The following is a 17,816-nucleotide window of genomic DNA, read 5'->3' as shown; positions in this document are numbered from 1 at the left end:
GTCAAGCTGGAAAACAGGTTGCTAATACACATCCCACTAAAGCTTTTATGTCAACTTCAAGGCCACTGGAACTACTTCATATGGATTTATTTGGACCTACAAATTATGTCAGTGCCGGTGGCAACCTCTACTGTCTAGTGATTGTTGATGACTTCTCAAGATACACTTGGGTGTTCTTTCTCCATGACAAATCTGAAGTTGCATCTATATTCAAGAAGTTTGCCAAGAAAGCACAAAATGAATTTGATTGCAAGATTAAGAAGATTAGAAGTGACAATGGCAAAGAATTTGACAACACCAACATTCATGAGTACTGTGATGAAATTGGGATCAAGCATGAAGTATCTGCCACATATACACCTCAACAAAATGGAGTTGTTGAAAGGAAAAATAGGACCTTAATCACTCTTGCAAGAACAATGATTGATGAGTATAACACACCGGAGAGGTTTTGGGCCGAAGCTGTCAACACTGCTTGCTATGCATCAAACAGGCTATTTCCTCACCGGCTACTTGCGAAGACTCCTTATGAACTGCTAAATGGGAAAAAGCCAGACGTCTCTTTCTTCCGGGTGTTTGGGTGCAAATGCTACATCTACAAAAAACGCCATCATCTAGGGAAGTTTCAAAGACGTTGTGATATTGGTTTTCTTTTGGGTTATTCATTAAAGTCCAAAGCATATCGAGTATTCAACCATGCCACTGGCGTGGTAGAAGAAACATATGATGTGGAATTTGATGAGACTAATGGCTCCCAAGGAGCACTTGAAAATCTTGATGATGTAGGTGATGAGCCACTTAGGGAAGCAATGAAGAACATGCCTATTGGAGCTATCAAACCAAAAGAAGATGAAGAAGAAGTGCAAATCATTGACAAGCCTTCTTCATCAAATGTACCACAAGATGATGAAAAAGATGAGAGGCATGCAAATGAAGATACATTTGTCTCTCATGAACAAGCAAGGGTACAAGCCGAAGATGTTGATGCTCCAGGATCTTCTTCCCAAGTGGTTGACAGGAGAAACTCATCACTACTTCAAGCTCATCCTCAAAACCAAATCATTGGGAGTCCTTCACAAGGGGTTATTACTCGATCACATAAACATGCTAATTTTATTGAACACCACTCTTTTGTTTCTTGTGTTGAGCCTACTTGTATAGATGAGGCGCTACAGGATCCGGACTGGGTGAATGCCATGCATGAAGAACTTAACAACTTCACCCGTAACGAAGTTTGGACCCTGGAGAAGCCCCCACAAGATGCAAGAATCATTGGAACAAAGTGGGTGTTCAGAAACAAACAAGATGATCAAGGTGTGATTGTAAGAAACAAGGCAAGACTTGTCGCAAAGGGATTCTCTCAAGTTGAAGGCTTAGATTTTGGAGAGACCTTTGCACCGGTTGCTCGACTGGAAGCCATCCGTATCCTACTTGCATATGCATCATGCTATGATATAAAACTTTATCAAATGGATGTAAAAAGTGCATTTTTAAATGGCTTCATAAATGAACTTGTATATGTTGAGCAACCGCCTGGATTTGAAGACCCTAGATATCCTAACCATGCTTACAGGTTGTCCAAGGCGCTATATGGGCTAAAGCAAGCTCCGAGGGCTTGGTATGAGCGTCTTCACGACTTCCTCATCGAAAAGGGCTTCAAAATCGGGACCGTCGACACAACTCTCTTCACAAAGAAACATAACGGTGATATTTTCATTTGTCAAGTATATGTTGATGATATAATCTTTGGCTCGACAAATGACTATCATTGCAAGGAATTTGGTGAGTTGATGTCGAAGGAGTTCGAGATGTCAATGATTGGTGAGCTAACATACTTCCTCGGCTTTCAAGTCAAGCAAATGAAAGATGGTAACTTTCTTTCTCAAGAGAAGTATACCAAAGACTTGTTGAAAAGATTCAACATGGAGAAGTGCAAACCAATCAAGACCCCCATGCCTACAAATGGACATCTCGACTTAGATGAGGGAGGTAACCCGGTTAATCAAACTCTCTACCGTTCTATGATTGGTAGCTTATTATACCTTACCGCATCTAGGCCCGATATTATGTTTAGTGTCTGCATGTGTGCTAGATTTCAATCTAATCCTAAGAAAGCTCATCTTCGCGCTGTTAAGAGAATTCTTAGGTATCTCAAGCACACCACAAGCGTTGGTCTGTGGTATCCCAAAGGAGCTACTTTTGATTTAATTGGCTATTCCGATTCGGATTATGCCGGTTGCAAGATTGATAGGAAAAGTACTTCTGGGGGATGCCATCTGCTTGGTAGATCACTAGTTTCATGGACATCCAAAAAGCAAAATAGTGTTGCCTTGTCAACTGCCGAAGCGGAATACATTGCCGCAGGTGCTTGTTGCACACAGATTTTATATATGAAACAAACTCTTCTAGACTATGGCGTAGTTCTAGAAAAAGTACCTTTGTTGTGTGATAATGAGAGTGCTGTTAAAATTGCTAATAATCCTGTTCAACACTCTCGCACCAAGCACATTGATATCCGTCATCACTTCCTTAGAGATCATGTTGCTAAAGGAGATATCATTTTAGAAGGAGTGAGGTCGGAAGATCAATTAGCGGATATTTTCACTAAGCCACTTGATAAGACCCGCTTTTGCATGTTGAGGAATGAACTAAATATTCTTGATCTCAGAAATTTTATGTGAAATGACAAATGGTGTTGTCAAGCTTGCATTGCATATTTAAATTCCTTATATTGCATCTAGGGCTTGTCTAACCTAGTTGAGATAACCGCCAATAAAGCGAGTGAAAAAGCTTAACTCGGGTCAAACTTGACAAGTCTTAGTTTTTAAGCTTTTAGCACTGAAATTCTTACTTTTCATGCAATTATTGGTTCTTGAAATATGCATGAGGTATTGCACTTAGGGGGAGTATTCAAAACTCAAATCACTCTTGAAAACCCCTAGTGCAAGCACAAATGCAAATTTCACCATTTGCCTATTTTCTCTAAAAATTATCTAGCCTATGGCAAAATATTTTGAAAAGTATATGAGGGTGCCAATACCTATCCCAACAAGTGTTATTTTGTGTGATTATAAGTTGGGATTTGGTTTGGTTAGGAGTTAGATAGAAAAATTCAAAATTTTCCAAACTCCCCTCTGTCTAGGCTCACCGGACAGTCCGGTGTGCACCGGACACTGCACTGTGCAATGTCCGGTGCACCGGCAGCCGCGCGCTAAAAGTCATTTTCCTGTGCGTTGTCCGGTGGTTCACCGGACAGCTTCTGTGCGCTGTCCGGTGTGCACCGGACAGCCACTGTAGACTGTCCGGTGTGCCCATCTCGCGTTTTAAAAAAAACGGCCCCCAGCCCGACCGGGCCAGAGGCCTTCTTTTTCCAGCCAGCGCCCGCGAGCTCTCAGCTCTCTCTGTCTCTGGCGACTCACTCCTCCGCCGCCGGCGAACTCCCAGCCACCGGCGGCCACCATCTCCGGCGACCTCGTCCCCTTCCTCTCCCCTCCTCGGTGAGCGGCTCTCCCTCCCTCCTCCCTCAGTTCTCCTCTGTTCTGGTGAGCAGAGCCTCCCACCTCTTCCTTTCGAGCAATTTCTTCAAATCTTTGTGAAATTTTGTGAATCCTGCTGGTGGAATGCATTGCATTATCCCCATTGTGTATCGCTGCAAGTTTTAGCTCCTTCGGGAGGACATTCCCACCTCCAATGGCCGTTTCACCAAAACCCTAGATCCCCGCACACCACGTGCTCGGTGAAATGCCCAAACCAGCCAAACTTGCTCCAATTGAACCCAAATTTTTCAGGCACCTTCACCACACTTCCAGTAACCTACTTGCCAAATTTCACGCCAATCCGAGATCCCAGGCTCAAATTTCACCAAAATTCCCGTTTTGAGCGATCGTTTCCGAGCCGAGTGCCCCAAACCCTTTTTCTTAGCCAAAATTCAAACCAAGCACACACTTCACTCATATTGACCTATCTAAACCTATTCGTGAAGTATCGGCTCAATCCCATATCGTTTCGTGCCTCAATTCGAATTCCAATCATCCTATGTCTCTATTTGTCTGTCAAACGTCGTTTTCACGGCATTTGACTTATCGATCGTCCCGTCTCGTGCCATATCTCTTTGTGTATGTATTTATTCACATTTCATATGCTTATGACTATGTGACTAATACGTGCTCACCTCTTCTGTCATTTCAGTGACCTTGTGTGACCGTGTGCCGTCTCCCGTCCTGCCTGGATCGTCACCTCCAGTGTGAGCTTTCCAGGTAGACATCTCACTCTTTGCTAAATCTATCGGTCATTTTTTGCTCTGTGCTTAGTCTCTCTATCTCATTTGCAGACTTTAGTTCAGGATGCCGCGCACAAAGAATGCGTCGGCGTCAGGGGGTGGCGATGACGAGGACCCTCGTCGCCCCTTCAGGCAGGTGAAGGGCAAGACTGTCTATTTGGAGCAGCAGGAAGGCCGCAAGAAGCGGCGTTCGGACAGAGAGGCTCGTGCAGCAGCAGCAGCTGCAGCAGCCGCTGCTCAGGCAGCACTTGGAGATCAGCTGGATGTTCCATCAGATCAGATTGCTTTTCGTGCTCGTCGTCTCGCCTCCCGGTCTCGCTCCTCCACTCACACCTCCGCTTCCACTCCGCCACCCACTCTGCCTGCTCCAGTCACTCCTATTGCTCCATCCACCTCCACCGCCATACCCCCTACCAGCACCACGCCAGCTTCCTCTGCTACCCCTGCTCCCGCTCCCGCTTCTGCTCCACCTGTCCCTCCACCTCGCTTCCGGGAGCGTGATGAGACTGAGGTCCGTCCACTGGTTTCGGATCCTCGTCTGTTTGATCTTCAGCGTGCTACTGCAGCCCGGGTACGCCGGTTCAGGTACGTACCCGTGGAGTCTTGGCTGCCAGCTCAGAGAGACCCAGCAGCAGGAGTTCTTTTCAGCACACGGATTCAGGAGTCATTCTTCAGGGCTCAGATGTCAGCTCAGATTGCGCTGCGAGTGCACCGCCTATTGGATCTTCCAGCCTTCTTGCTAGCAGCCGGTGCTGAGTCTGAGGCGCATCTCACCTATTTGCTAGGCCTTCTGTCCTTTCTGGCTATCAGCGGCAGATATGTTGAGGAGTGGGTCCGCGTCTTCTACGCCTCTGTTTGGATTGACCCGGATCATCATTGGATGAGGTTCCGCTTTGAGCGCGAGGATGTCACGATCACTGCCAGTCAGATCAGACAGCTATTTGGATTCCCTGAGTCGACGACTCGCCTCCACAGTCTCTGCTACGGCACTTCAGATCCTCCACGTCGCCCTCACGGCGGTGTGGCTCCAGGGACAGCTCACGTCGCGGCTCTGTTCCGCCCGCCTTTTTCAGATGGGTCGCGACGTTCTCCAGCCGACTTCACTCCTGCAGCGAAGTACTTATATGAGCTCGTCAGACGGACACTCCTGCCTAGGATGGGATACAGGGAGGCTACCACTCATATTCAGCTTTGGCTCCTTGGTGCCCTGGTATCCCACTCTGAGTTTGATGTTGTGGACTTTCTGATCTGTGAGATTGAGGACACCGTTCTGGATGGGATTCGTGCTCGTCGGCAGCTACCCTATGCTCACTACTTATGCCACATCTTTGCGCAGCTGATTCAGCCACCTCGATTTCAGAGCACCCTTGAGGCCTCACGCCTTGTGTTTGGATCTTACCGTCCTGCTCCTGAGATTCCAGTGCCAGCATATGCTCCTGTGTTTGACACTCAGGCCGAGGATGCAGCACTTCGACAGTTTGACACCTAGGGTACAACAGCTGATGATGATGATGATGATGATTTTGGGATTCCTCCTCCGCCTCCGCCTCCTATGCCTCCACGCTCCCATGATCATGAGGCTGGGAGCTCTAGTGCTGCCCCTGCTACTCCTCAGGCTATGGACCCTGCTCTTGCTTCGATTCTCCAGACTCTCACTCAGCAGCAGGCTCACCTGGCAGCCGAGTAGGCCCGTTTATCAGATAGGATGCTCTCCATGTTTCAAAACATGCAGGACAGGCAGGATGCACTCCAGCAGCAGCTTATTCACACTACAGGAAACACCTAAATTTTCGTGGGCCGGACTATTTTCGTCGGCCGGCCCACGAAAATACAATGTTATTTTCGTCGGCAACAGTGACCGACGAAAATGTGTCCTATTTTCGTCGGCAGGCCCACGAAAATACGAAAGGTATTTTCGTCGGTCTCGGGACCGACGAAAATGTGTGATATTTTCGTCGGCCGCAGCTAGGCCGACGAAAATAAGTGGCGTATTTTCGTCGGCCTCATCCAGACCGACGAAAATAAGTCATTAACCGGCCTGTATTTTCGTCGGCCTCAATGAGGCCGACGAAAATAGAGACCCGTTAATCGGCCTCAGCGCACTTTCTATCTCTCGCTCGTCTCGTCAAACTCTCGCTCGCTTGCGCCGCCGCCCGCCTGCCCTACGTCGTCGCGCCGCCGGCCCGTCCTCCCTCGCCGCGCCGCCCGCAGACCGTCCCTCCACGCGCCGCGTCGCGCCGCTGTCGACGACGCCCGCCCGCACACCCGCCCTCCCGCGCCGCCCACCATTGTCGCGCCCCCGTCCACCATCGCCGCGCCGGCGTCCACGCGTCGCCCGCGCCCGCCCGCTCACTGCACCGCCGCCGTTTGTTTGTGAAATCTGTATATATGATTGTGTATATGTTTATTTTGCTGTGAATTAATAAAAGGTGCAGAACAATCTGTTTTTTGGGGGGTATCATGAATTTTCGTCGGCCTGGGTGGTGGCCGACGAAAATAAGTGCCCAGATATTTTCGTCGGCCACCACCCAGGGCCGACGAAAATTATGTCCCTATTTTCGTCGGCCTCAGTGGCCGACGAAAATAGTCAGCCGACCAACTATTTTCGTCGGCCTTAGAGAAGCCGACGAAAATAAGTCGTTTTCGTCGGTACCGACGAAAATAATTCCCTATTTTCGTCGAACTTATTTTCGGCGGCTATTTTCGTCGGCCTGCCGACGAAAATAGGCTATTTTCGTCGGTTTAGGCTTATTTTCGTGGGTTTTTAGCCCACGAAAATTTAGTCGTTTCCTGTAGTGTCAGGATAGGGCAGAGAATAGGGCATTCATGGCCCTCATGCTTCAGCATTCTGGTATCTCAGCACCTCCGGTTCAGTCTGCTCCGCCTTCTTCGCTTCACGCTCCAGTGGTGCCTTCGATCTTGTCTGCACCCCCTGTTGTTACCTCTCCGCTCCGGCCGGTCACCTTGGCGTTCTCTTCTCCGGTTCTCAGCTCTGTCTGCCCGCAGCCGCCAGTGCCACCAGCATCTGCTGTTACCACTACCGCTGTGGCAGTATCTGTGACCGCTTCTGTTCCGGTAGCTCCTGCAGCGCTGCCTGCGTCCGAGTCAGTACCAGCTCCAGCTTCTACCGCAGATCCTGGATCCGAGACTGACTCTGACCCTCCATCGGCGTTCGCTCTGCTACCTCGACCTCGACCGGATGCGCCCCCGCCGCCTCCTCCTGCTTCAGATGTTTAGGTTCGGGTCCCTTTTGGTGTTTGACGCCAAAGGGGGAGAGATATGAGTTGTGAGAGCTAGGGGGAGTTAGAGAGTTAGTAGAGAGTCAGTGTCCTTTTGATGTAATATTTGTGCCTGCTACTCGCTGTACTAGCTTGATGTTTTTGGCTCACAAACTCGTCATATACTCTCGTTGCTTATGGTTGACTGTGTGTATTACGTTTTCACCTTATATCATATCACCAGTCTTCTAGCTCTTGTTTCATTAATTTACTTTCTCTTTTATATGAACAAGAATCTTATGATGTGTATGCGCTCACTCTTATTATTATGGTACACATTCTTTCTGTCAAAGATTACTGAGTATAACTAATCATTCTTTCTATTGACAGAATCTTCAAAACAAACTACTCTCACAAAACTTGTAGGGTTGTCATCAATCACCAAAAAGGGGGAGATTGAAAGCATCTAGGCCCCTGGTTGGTTTTAGTGATTAATGACAACGTAATATTATATGTGACTAACGTGTGTTTTGCAGAGACAAATGGTAAGTTAGGTCGCATGACAGGTAGAAATACTACAACCGTGAAAACAATCCCAGAGATAAGAACTCGAAGCGACGGCTAAAACGACGGAACAAAAGGTGAAGGTCTACGGAGTCCGAGTGTCAAGGAGATGTGGACACTCGCGATTTAGTTAGGTCTTTTATTCTCTTTTAGCCGTACTATAAAGAGGGGTTGTCGATGAGTAGTTTGACCAAGAGAGTTCTAGTGTAGTGTTGGTGCACAATCACACTCATATACAGTGCTAGGTGTCACTCTAGAACTCACACCCAAGTTAGAGCGAAAACCGATTTGAAAATCAGCTGAAAAACAAGACTTAGTGTTTCTGGCTTTGGGGCACCGGACTGTCCGGTGTGCACCGGACTGTCCGGTGCACCCTCTGCCAGGTGGGGCCAGGCTGGTCCACGGCAGTGTTTTTACCTTCCCAGAAACCCGAGAGCGCAGAGTTTGAAGTTGAATTTTAGTGGCACACCGGACACCGCACCGGACTGTCCGGTGTGCACCGGACTGTGAACTGTTCACTGTCCGGTGCGCCATGAGTCCAACGGCTAGCTGTCAGAACTAGCCGTTGGAAGTGACCGTTGGCGCACCGGTGGCGCACCGTTGGCGCACCGGTGGCGCACCGGACTGTCCGGTGCGCCATCGCGCAGCACATTGCCTGTAACGGCTAGTTGGTGGGTGAGGGCTATTTATACCCCCTCCACCCACCATATTCAATGTCTTGCACTCCACATTTATTCCAGCACCTTGGTAGAGTATTGCAAGCACCAAAAGCCTAGTGAGGAGATTAGAGAATCATAATCCGCGCTTGTTCCTCATTAGCGCTAGTGAGAGCCACCTAGAGCACACACCACTTGCATTAGGCTTCTCTTGGTCAAGCGAAAGTCTATGACTTGTTACTCTTGGTGATCGGCATCACCTAGACGGCTTGGTGGCGTTGGGAGCTCGGTGATCACCGTGAAGATCTTGTTGGTGACCCGACTCAAGTTTGTAAGCGGTCTCGAGGGATCCACCGCGCCGGAGTGGCAAAGGATCATCTCGTAGTGAGCACTTGGTTCTTGCGAGGACCAAGGGGGAGCGATACCCTTGCGCGGGTGCTCCAACGAGGACTAGTGGAGAGTGCCGACTCTTCGATACCTCGGGAAAAATTGGAGGAGTCTTCTAAACTTTGCTTTACATTCCGCACTTAATTCAAGCTCTTTACTTTGTGGATTTGTTTAGCAAGTATTTGAAGCATTGTTTTAGCCTTGTTACATTTCTAGTATTATTTTCTTAATGCTAGTTGTTGGGGTGAAGTTGGGGTGAAGTTGGGCTCTTGTTTAGCTATTGCTTAGGTTTTAATTAGTGTTGATTTTTAGAAAAGCCCAATTCACCCCCCCTCTTGGGCATCGTGATCCTTTCAGCGGCCTCCGGAACTCGCCAGCCTCGGGATAACGCAGCGGCTGCTCCGCTATAATTCACCGGACATGTCCGGTGTACACCGGACTGTCCGGTGCAACCACGGAGCAACGGCTACTTCGCGCCAACGGTCACCTGCAGGTGCATTCAATGCGCGCCAGAAGCGCGCAGAAGTCAGGCACGCGCGCGTTGGCACACCGGACATTGAACAGTACATGTCCGGTGTGCACCGGACACCCAGGCAGGCCTAGAAGACAGAAGCTCCAACGGTCGGAATCCAACGGCATTGGTGACGTGGCTGGCGCACCGGACATGTCCGGTGTGCACCGGACTGTCCAGTGCACCATACGACAGACAGCCTCCACCAACGGTTATGTATGGTGGTTGGGGCTATAAATACCCCAACCACCCCACCATTCATTGCATCCAAGTTCCCCACTTCTCAACCACTTACAAGAGCTAGGCATTCAATTCTAGACACACCAAAGAGATCAAATCCTCTCCAATTCCACACAAGGCTTTAGTGATTAGCGAGAGAGATTTGCCGTGTTCTTTTGAGCTCTTGCGCTTGGATTGGTTCTTTTCTTTCTCACTTGTTCTTGTGATCAAAACTCCATTGTAATCAAGGCAAGAGGCACCAATTGTGTGGTGGCCCTTGCGGGGAAGTTTTGTTCCCGGTTTTGATTTGAAAAGAGAAGCTCACTCGGTCTGAGGGACCGTTTGAGAGAGGGAAGGGTTGAAAGAGACCCGGCCTTTGTGGCCTCCTCAACGGGGAGTAGGTTTGCGAGAACCGAACCTCGGTAAAACAAATCCGCGTGTCACACTCTTCATTTGCTTGCAATTTGTTTTGCCCCCTCTCTCGCGGACTCGTTTATATTTCTAACACTAACCCGACTTGTAGTTGTGTTCATATTTGTAAATTTTAGTTTCGCCCTATTCACCCCCCTCTAGGCGACTATCACCCTGCCTCCTCCTCCTGCGGCGAGGTAGGCGGCGGGACAAACCCGGATGCTGCTCTTCCGCTACGGGGGGAAGACGTCGTCGAGTTCGCCGCCGCCGGGCGAGCTGACGGTCGTCGTCGTCGCTGTCGCGCTGCGGGGGGAGGAGTACCATGTCGTAGCTGCCGTCGAGGGACATGAACTCGAGACTCCCGAAGCGGAGTAGCGTTCCGGGCTGAAGAGGTTGCTGGAGACTACCCATCTGGAACTCAACGGGAAGTTGTTCGTCAACACGCAGCAGGCCCCTACCTGGCGCGCCAACTGTCGGCGTTTCGACCCCGAGGGGGGGTCCCTGGACCGACGAGTTAATTTGTCGCTGCGTGTCCCAGCCCAGATGGGTTGGCGCGAGACGGAACAAAGGGAGGAAAACGCGGCTCGTGTTGCCCCGCGCCACGGGGGGTGTGCTTGCAGTAGGGGTTACAAGCGTTCGCGAGAGAGAGAGAGAGAGAGTGAGCCTGTTCGTCAGCTCCTTCTCTCGCGCGACCCTCTTGCATGAAGGCCCTGGACCTTCCTTTTATAGATGCAAGGAGAGGGTCCAGGTGTACAATGGGGGTGTAGCTATGCGCTAACGTGTCCGACAGAGAGGTGCCTGAGCTCTGTGTACATGCTAACGTGGCTGTCGGAGAGGTGCTAGAGCCCTGTGTACGCGGTATCGTGGCCGTCGGAGGAGCGCTTGAGCCTTGTAGAAGCATAGCTGTCGGGGCTTCTAGGACCTTACTGACGTCTCCTTGCTTCCGTAGGGGGCTGAGAACCACCGTCGTCATGAACGCACGCGGGGAGCCATCATTACTTGTTACCAGGGCGAGCCTGGATGGGACGCCGGTCTTGTTCCCCCGTAGCCTGAGCTAGCTAGGGGTAGGGTAATGATGTATCCCCCGTGGCGCGGTCGGTCCGAGCCTAAGGTCGGGCAAAGCGGAGACTCCTCCTGAGGCCGAGGTCGAGGCCGGGGTCGGGCGAGGACGCGATTCCTCCCGAGGTCGAGGTTGAGGCCGAGCCCTGGGGTCGGGCGAGGCGGAGACCACCTTCTGAGGCCGAGGTTGAGGCCGAGCCCTAGGGTCGGGCGAGGCGGAGACCACCTTCCAAGGCCGAGGTTGAGGCCGAGCCCTGGGGTCGGGCGAGGCAGAGACCACCCTCCGAGGCCGAGGTTGAGGCTGAGCCCTGGGGTCGGGCGAGGCGGAGACCACCCTCCGAGGCCGAGGTTGAGGCCGAGCCCTGGGGTCGGGCGAGGCGGAGACCACCCTCCGAGGCCGAGGTTGAGGCCGAGCCCCGGGGGTCGGGCGAGGCGGAGATTCCTGTTGCGCCTGAGGCTGAACTTGACTGTTGTCAGCTTCACCCTGGCGGGTGGCACAACAGTCGGAGCGAGGCGAGCGGCGCTGTTTTCCTATCAGGTCGGTCAGTGGAAGGGCGAAGTGACTGCGGTCACTTCGACCTTGCCGACTGAGGCACGTGTGTCAGGATAAGGTGTCAGACGATCCTCGCATTGAATGCGCCTGCGATACGGTCGGTTGGTGAGGCGATTTGGCCAAGGTTGCTTCACTATGAAGCCTGCCCGAGCTGGGCTTCGGGCGAGTCGAGGGTGCGCCCGTTGCTTGAGGAGGCCCTCGGGCGAGGCGTGAATTCGTCTGGGACTACTGTTCCCGCCCGAGGCTGGGCTCGGGCGAGGCGAGATCGCGTCCCTTGAGTAGACGAAGCCTTGACCTGAATCGTGCCCATCAGTCTCTACAGCTTGTGCTGATGGTGGTTACCAGCCGTGTTTAGGAGTGTTGGGGGTACCCCTAATTATGGTACCCGACAGTTTTCTAATCCCTGTATGTGGTAGTAGATGAAATTGTAAACTAATTAGACTATTGCATCTTTCATTATCACATAGTGTATTCATGTTCATTTAAGTTTTAATGCACAATTTAGGCACTTGAATTTTTAGAGATGCTCTGAATTTAGTTACTCAAATTTCCTAACTGAGTCACTGATGGGTTAGCATTGCAGAGAAGTCAATTTGATTTACCAAAACTGCATGCTTAGTGATTTTTTGTAACTCGATTTTACATTATTTTACAGAATTGCATAATTCTTTAGTGATTACTTGTGTTTTATTTTCAGGTTGCAAAGTAGACATCCCCTATTTCTATAGTTCATGCTTCATGGATATGATGGTCACACTTCAAAGGTGTCCAATAATTTTTCCAAATCTGAAAAGTTAACTAACAAGTAGTTCATATGCTCCACTGATGTAGTTATAAAACAGAAAAAATATGGTACTATCAGTGTACTTTCCTCAAACATGACTCCGATGTCTTTTAGGAGTGAGGTATACATATTAAAACTTATGAAGGGATGTTGCGTATAAGATGCTAAAAATATTTTTTTGTGTTTTCTTGTGTTCACTTTCCAAGATAAGTTCAATAAACCGAACCAAATAATATCTCTTGTCATTATTTGGCTAGCGAGAGATCTGAAATACAAGATGACTAATTGCATAACTATTCAAAACCCCCACTAGCGCTTCTCCCAGCGGATGCGCGCATGCCCGCACCGGCGGTGGCTCCCTCCTCTCTGGTCGCTATGGCAGGGGAGGACCCTACAGCGACGGGAAACACACTTGTAGGTGTATTTAAATAATTCAGAATAAATAACTTTCAATCTCTAGTTAATGAAAAGCACATAAAGTAGAAAATAAAAAATATACCTTTTAGTGAATTGTGCTCATTTAGCCTCTGTAGCCATGAACACACTCACTAGGTACAAATCTAGGTTCTAAATGCAGGATATTCAATAGGAATCACAATTTCAGAGGGCAACTTCTATTAATTTCATTTGAAACCTAGACTCTAACAACATAGGTATTTAATATGTTCAAAATACTTCATTGTAAATCACGTTTTCTTAGCAAGCATTGTATGATGTTTGTAAAAATATATTTGGTTATTACTATACTTACTTTCTGTTGTTTGAACCTAAACAGTTCTTCTGTCTTCTCTTGCAATGATGATTCATGCATGCTTTTTCAGTTTACTGATCTCAGACTTAAAATAGCTTGGTTTGGTCAACTCATCGGTGTCTGATCTGCAATGCAGATTCGTGCATCCTTTTTTTATTGACGCTTGAAAGCAAAATGCATATCCTAATTTTGGTTGATGAATATGTGGAATATTCAGCAATCCAAGCTGACTCGAGGTCACTTGCAATGATACTTCTGATCTGAAATATTCAGGTTTCTTTATAAAAAGAGAATGCTTTTAACATCTCAATTATATCATTTTTAGATCACATGCGACCATCTTCAATCATATTATACAAGAACAAAAGATTGTTCTCGTTCTTAACTACTGCAGGCAAAGCGACTTCCAAACAGGGAAGCAATGGTTTCACATATTCCTTGAGGGTCCTTTTTCGGAAGGTTCTTTGATGGGGAGATGCAAAAGTGAGCATGGCACTAGATAGATCTAATGTTTAGTATGCTAATTGAAGTATTAGAGCTTTATCTCTAACATGCTTGTTGATATAGAATATCATCTCGAGAGGTATATGTTTGTGTGTTGTTACAAAATTGATATGATAAAATACATTGATATACCAAAATTGTTGTATTTTATTATATTAATTTCGTAGCAACTCACGGGCATATACCTAGTATTAGTACTAAGTAGACAATTAATCTATGTTATTTTAGATTACTATACAAAATTAATCTATTTTCTATATTATATTAGTAATATATCTATTTTACTAATTTAAAATATGTTATTTAAAATACTTTTAAGTTTGTATATTATAATTTAGTGAATAAATTCATATTTATGACTAGGCTTGTTGGCTCGGCGAACTAAGGCGATCCACCTTTTCAAGCTCGTCAAATGGGCGAGATCGGCTCGTTGCATGAGTGAGTCGCAGCGAGATGAGTCAAGTCTCGACTCGTTTTCACCCCTAGTCTCTCACCCGCGCGTTGTCGCGTGTGTTCAATAAAACTGGAACATCAGCCATGATTTCTGTCGATAGACATGGCTCCATAACCATATATGTAAGGTAAAGGTATTAGCACATGCATTTAATCAGTAATATATAGTCATTGTCACCATCACCATCACGAGTGTCAATGTGTAAGATCAAGCACATTTGTATGGGTGTGTTTGGTTACGTTGCTTGCTAGAGCTTATAAAGAAACTAAACCTAGCTAGCCTAGATCCAGAGCGGACATAAGTGCAGGTATATGTCTGTGATCTTCCACATGCTCATCCGAACATGTAAATATGTACCAAATAGTAAAATATAGTTAAACGTGGGTAGAAAATAGACAAAGCTATATATATAATATAATTATTATATTTGTTCATGCTCTTAAAGATTTTTGGGTCCGTTACTGCCTAGATCTCACTTATATGATGCAAGAGGGGCGTGTCTAGTTTGTCTAGCTCGTTTCGATGCAATGGCATCCTCTTTTTTAAGGTGTGATTTAAGAGTACGTACCATGATGTTTAATGTAAATGCTTTTGATGTGTTTTAAAGGTGGTTTTTGCAAAAAAAAAAAATCGTGAAGTTGTCTCTAGACGAAGAGACATAGACGTCTTTAGCTCATAACTCAAGTAGTAACCGACGTTTCACATCTCACTGTACGAATTCGTCGTCTGTTCTATATATCCGATGCTATACAAACACATTTACTTCTGTATTTATGAGTGGACTATATTTATATACACTCTATTATATAACATAGTCTCTCTGTTGTCTCTTTTATTTAGAAAACCGTTTTAATATCTATCCACTGTACAGTTCTCACTCCCCATCTTTTACAAGCCAGATATTTCATCTAACATAGGCATGCACGTACTCGCTCATGGATGGTCGGGGTCCTCGAGTTGCGCCATGGTGCCTGTCAGGGGCGGACCCAGGCCCATGGCCGCCTGGGCCACGGCCCGGGGCACAGGCCCATTTAATTTTTTAAAGATACTGGGCCAGACCGCCAGAGCAGAACGCCTACTCGCCTACTCGCCGCGTCCCGTACTCCCGTGCCCCAGACCGCAGTCCGCCACCGCCGCGCGCCCAGACCCTAGTCCGCCGCCGCCGCGCGCCCAGACCCCAACCCGCCGCCACGCCACCCAGACCCTAGTCCAGCCCGTCCACCGAGCGCTCGCCTAGCGCGACAGCGCCCCAGCCTAGACCACCGAGCGCCGAGCCGGCGCCGCCCAGTCCACCGCGCGCGCCTGGCGACTGGGCGCCTCTTCGCATCTCCGTCGCGCCGGCGCGCCGCCCTGACGCCTCTCCGCCGCGCCCCAGCCCAGTCCGGCAGTCCCTGCAGCCTGCTCGCTCGGCTTCGCTAGTTCGCTTTCTCGGCTTCGCTAGTTCGCTTTCTCGGCTTCAGAGTTCAGACCCTGCAGAGTGCAGACTACTGTAGGTATGTAGCTCCTCGCCGTCGCTGCTCGTGCCTTGTGCAGTTGTGCTAACCGTGCTTCCCACTGTTTGTGTGCAAGGAACAGCCCTCAGAGTGTAAGGCAGTAACAATCAAAATGAAGAAGAGACATAGAACATTGCAATCATTTTTTTCTCCAACTCTCACACCCGTTGTGCCTAATGTGCAGCCAAGATCAAACATCAATTCTCAACCAACAGTGGAAACCGGAACTAGTAACAATCAAGCCCAAGAAATTGCAACCGAGGAGGCTATTGTTAAGGCAGTAGTAAATCCAACTTCACATGAACAAGAGCAAGAAATTCCACCTTCTGAGCAGTTATTCGATATAGTTGCTGATCCTGGGCTTAGAAAACCAATTGATGAATACGATGTTAACATTAGAGATGCTGTTAGAAGAGAGTATTTGTTACAGGGTCCATGTCAACCAATTGGCCATATATATCAGTTGGCCCAAGAACATCATGACAACCTTGTGCATAGTTTGGAAATGGGTGAAATTTTTCCGGGAAGAGGGAAAAACCAAGCAACTAATCTTGCAAGGCCCGGGGACACTCGGTGGGGATCACACCACAAAACATTGTGTCGTCTTCATTATATGTGGAAAGCAGTCTTAGAGGTATTAGAGAATATATGTCAAGATGGTTCTAGTTCTCAAAGAACTACTGCATCTGGTTTGCTAAAACAAATGGAGACTTTTGAGTTTGTGCTTATTATGCATTTTGTTATCAAATTATTGGGTAAGACTAATGATTTATCCCAATGCTTGCAAAAGAAAGATCAAAATATTGTTCGTGCCATATGACTGATTGGTGCCACATTGCAACAAATTGATGAAATTAGACAACATGGATGGGAAGATCTCTTTGAGGATACTAAATCATTTTGTATTCAATATAATATCATTGTGCCAAACATGTTGGATACAATCACTGCTAGAGGTTGCTCAAGAGGTCGTGGAGGTCAGTTGATAACTTACCATCATCACTTGAAACATGAAATATTTAATGTGGTGCTTGACCAACTTATTGTGGAGTTGAACAACCGTTTTGGTGAAAGATCTACCCAATTATTGAGATACATTGCCTGCCTTGATCCAAGAAATTCTTTTGCCAATTTTGATGGAGATAAGTTAATTGAGCTTGCTAAATTGTATGATGCAGACTTCTCTACATATGATTGCATAGTTTTGAAAGACCAACTTGAGATATTCATTATTGATATGAGAGCTGATCCAGATATTCTAAGTTGTAATGACCTAGGCGATCTTGCTGTGAGAATGGTTCAGAGTGACAGGCATGTTGTCTTTCCATTTGTATATCGTCTCATTGAGTTAGCTTTGATTTTACCAGTGGCAACAACATCTGTGGAGAGAGCTTTCTCATCTATGAATATCATTAAAACTGAGTTGCGGAATAAGACAGGAGACGAATGGCTTAACCATCGTATGGTGTGTTATATTGAGAGGGATATATTTACAAGCATTGATGATGCAAAGATATTGGATTATTTTCAAGGCATGAGAACCCGCAGGGTGAATCTACCTCGTACTAGTGGTATGTACCAATTACTAATATTATTAAATTTATTTAACATTACCTTTCAAGCCACATTTTTAATATGATTTGCTTCGAGGTTCTGGAGCAAGAAGCACTGATGTTGATGTTGACATGATATATTTGGAAGGAGCTACGTCATAACTTGTATGTCATCTTTAACATATATGACAATGTTGTTTCGCCGTACAATTTTTTTATATGCTACTATTAAAGTTTATGGTCGCTTCGGCCCGGGTCTTAGCTAATTTCTGGATCCGCCACCGGTACCTGTAGGCCTCCGTACCACCAGCAGTGAGCGAGCCTCCAAATCTTCGACGACAAGCACCTTGATGCTCAACTTCCACGGCATTGGTGGGAGAATCTATCTCCTCACCATGGCCGCCGGTGACCATCGTGGAC

General features: G+C 47.6%; 1 protein-coding gene across 1 annotated transcript; it reads left to right on the top strand.

Moving 5' to 3' along the window:
* The first annotated feature begins 16,774 nt into the window (after positions 1-16,774).
* On the top strand, positions 16,775-17,558 carry LOC109943811 (uncharacterized). The gene is made up of 3 exons (XM_020547314.1): positions 16,775-16,820; positions 17,211-17,414; positions 17,494-17,558. The coding sequence occupies exons 1-3, from the start codon at positions 16,775-16,777 to the stop codon at positions 17,556-17,558; spliced, it is 315 nt and encodes a 104-aa protein (XP_020402903.1).
* Positions 17,559-17,816: the final 258 nt, after the last annotated feature.

The sequence above is a fragment of the Zea mays genome, chromosome 1 (genome assembly GCF_902167145.1).
Source record: "Zea mays cultivar B73 chromosome 1, Zm-B73-REFERENCE-NAM-5.0, whole genome shotgun sequence".
In the NCBI taxonomy this organism is placed as follows: Eukaryota; Viridiplantae; Streptophyta; class Magnoliopsida; order Poales; family Poaceae; genus Zea; species Zea mays.
This window is presented reverse-complemented; position numbering and strand designations above follow the sequence as displayed.